Below are 3,306 nucleotides of genomic sequence, written 5' to 3' on the forward strand. Positions count from 1 at the left end.
ACTCACTTTGTAGACCAGGGTGGCCTCGAACTCAGAAATCCGCCTGCCTCTGCCTCCCAAGTGCTGGGATTAAAGGCGTGCGCCACCACGCCCGGCCACACATACACACTTTTCCCCAGATATAAAACTAATGAAGAAACTGAGGCAAAAAAGAATTAACTGAGGGGAAAAAAAAAAGTGAAAGAAATGGGGCTGGAGAGATGGCTCAGCAGTTAAGAGCACCGACTGTTCTTCAGAGGTTCTGAGTTCAATTCCCAGCAACCACATGGGCTCATGACTATCCGTAATGGGATCTGACACCCTCTTCTGGTGTGTCTGAATGTTTGGAGCTATTAAGACAACACAACTGTCCTGATCTCTGAATTGGGCCTCTCCCCCAACCCCCCAGAAGAAAAGGGGGCCAAAAGCAGGCCACCGATGCACCACTCCGAGAACAACCACAGATTGTTCCAGCCCTAAGTCAGCCCCGGATGTCCTGACCACAAGATGTACCCTGATACCACCAAGTTCCTGCTTCCCTGTGCAGCCTCCAAAAGAAAAATTGCCGCTGCCCCATTCCTCCTGCTGAGAAGTACTTCCCCTTTTGCTTGTGCATTTAAGCCTTGAGCCTTGCTGAATACAGTGACACCTTGATGCTAATCAGACTGTTTTGGTGTGTGTGTTCATTGCACTTGGTTCTCGTCTCTCCCTCGCCCCCATCTGGTTCTTAGGAGAAGGTCCCCTGGAGACCCTCGGATAACTGGACCTGCTGTCATCTGAAGACAGCTACAGTGTACTTACACATAATAATAAATAAATATTAAAACAAACAAACAAAAAGTGAAAGAAATTAAGAAAGAAGCTAAACAAATATATGTCAGAAAATCAGAACATTTCCTAGAATTGGGCATGTATGTGTGATCAGAGTATTTTTAAACTGGTTAGCCAAGGGAAAAAGTCCTAAGTCCTAAATGATTCAGAATATTCATGTAATTGAAATAAAGCAGCTATTGAAGCATGTTATTTCTAATCAGGTATGATGGCATATGCCTGTCACCCCAGCACCAGAGAAGCTGGGCACAAGGATCACCTGATCTACATAGCAAGTTTTAAGCCAGCAGAGCTATAAGGGGAGATTCTTTCTCAAAACTCCAAAATGAATAAAGAGTATAGCTATGTTTCTATTACTGAAATCTAAAAGAAAAATCTCCCAGGCCTTCTCATGATCAGGCAATGTACACAAAGAACTATGACCTTAATATCTCTTCCATAAAGACATCAATACTTTTTTTTTCAAGACAGGGTTTCTCTGTGTAGCCCTGGCTAACTAGACATTACTCTATAGACCTCAAACCATAGGTTCTCCAAATCAACCTACTAATTAAAAACATGCTATCTGCTGAAGTGAGGCTTAATGGCACACACCTTTTACCCTGGCACGTGGGAAGTGGAGGTAAATAGATTTCTGTGAGCTCAATGCCAGCCTGATCTACATAGTGAGTTCTAGGACAGCCAGAGCTACATAGTGAGATCCTGTCCCAAAATAAAACAAAACAAAAAACCAAAACAAAATAAACAATAAAGAAAACATGCCGAGGACTTAGTTTTCATTTTTGTTTAACTATATTAAGGAAGTATTTTTAGGTGCTTTACCTGATCTGCATGAATTAGCATCATAAATGCATTTCTTTTGCAGCTTGCATCCTTCTCATTGACCAGAAAATCATGTATCAGTTCAGGAGCATCAGGTATAAGATGTTCAAAATTTCTTTAAACAAAATAGGTAACATTCATATTAAATAAATGCTCACTTTCCTATTTCAGTTACTTTACAGACATTACCAACATTAAAACTTAAACTCTAGAATGCAATACTTTCGTTTTATTAATTGTATATCAATTAGAAGCAGGAGAAGAAATTATAGGTTAAAACTTCATCTATTAAGTTAACATAGTGTCAGTTTTACAATATTACAACCTTTCTTAAGAAGTATTGAGGGAACAGTCTGTTTTCATTATCTGTGCAGCATATTTACTAACAACATTATTTTTAAAACTATATAGTGCCTATGGTAACATTCAAGAATTCAATACATTATCAACAAAATATTACTTCTGTCAACATATAGCATAACATTAAAATAAATAAAACTGTGTTTCAGCCAAGTAACATATTAAAGAACAAAGATGCTTATAAAAATATTTCAGGGGCTGAAGATATATATACACACACATATATGCACATATATATACATATATATAAATAAAAGCTGGTAAAGTACTCGCAGACCTAAGTTCTAGAACTTAGGTTATAAAAGGGGAGTGGAAGGGACAAAGAGATGGCTCAGCAGTTAAGAGCACTGGATGCTCTTTCAGAGGTCCTGAGTGCAATTCCCAGTAACTACATAGCAGCTCACAACCATCTGTAATGGAATCTGTCCCCTTTCCTGGTATTCATGAAGACAGAGCACTCATATATAAGATAAATAAATAAATCTTAATAATAATAAAAAAAGCGAAGCTGGGTACCATGGTACATGCCTTTAATTCTATTACTTGGGAGGCAGAGGCATGTGGATCTCTGTGCGTTCGATGCCAGCCTAGTGTAATCCCAGTGCTGAGAAGGTGAAGACAAGATACCTGGGGCTCTCTGGTCAGCCAGCCTGAATACTTGGTGAGTTCCTCAACAATGAGAGTCCTCATGTCAAAGTTAAAGGTTGATGGTGCCTGAGGAACAGTATCTAATGTCTCTGGCCTGAGCACACAAACACACACACACACACACACTCATATAAACATGTACATGCACACACAGACACAAAATAATATATATCCTAGTTAAAGTGGCAGTGCTAGGACTCCAACCTGAGACCATGCTCACACATTCTAGGCAAGGTCTCTGCTACTGAGCTCTATCTACCACTGCCTCATAATCTACTTCTAAATGGACTGACAGTCATGATTTAGCAATTTAGTAATCTAGCCTCCTCTGAACTTCACAATTGTTTTAAATTTCAACATCTTCAGCTTTATTACTTTACTCTAATGATTCCCAAAGCCTTGTTCCTGCTAAACTAATACCCACTGAGCCACATCCCCAACACTCATTAAGTTGCTCAGACTGGCCTCAAACCCATCATCCTCCTGACTTAGGTTTCCCTAGAACCACTGGCCCAAGCAAATTATCAACTGTTGTTAAGAATCAGTTAAAGCTGGGCGTGGTGGCGTACGCCTTTAATCCCAGCACTCGGGAGGCAGAGGCAGGCGGATTTCTGAGTTCGAGGCCAGCCTGGTCTACAAAGTGAGTTCCAGGACAGCCAGGGCTAT

General features: G+C 40.3%; 1 protein-coding gene across 1 annotated transcript in view; it reads right to left on the reverse strand.

The window, feature by feature from the left end:
• The window catches only part of Copb1 (coatomer protein complex subunit beta 1), a 36,785-nt gene that overhangs the window by 24,676 nt on the left and 8,803 nt on the right, over positions 1-3,306 (reverse strand). The window contains exon 5 of the mRNA XM_021165931.2: positions 1,633-1,747. Coding sequence (XP_021021590.1) covers positions 1,633-1,747 — 115 coding nt within the window. The remainder of the gene's footprint in view (positions 1-1,632; positions 1,748-3,306) is intronic.

This window comes from Mus caroli, chromosome 7, assembly GCF_900094665.2.
Source record: "Mus caroli chromosome 7, CAROLI_EIJ_v1.1, whole genome shotgun sequence".
Lineage (NCBI taxonomy): Eukaryota > Metazoa > Chordata > Mammalia > Rodentia > Muridae > Mus > Mus caroli.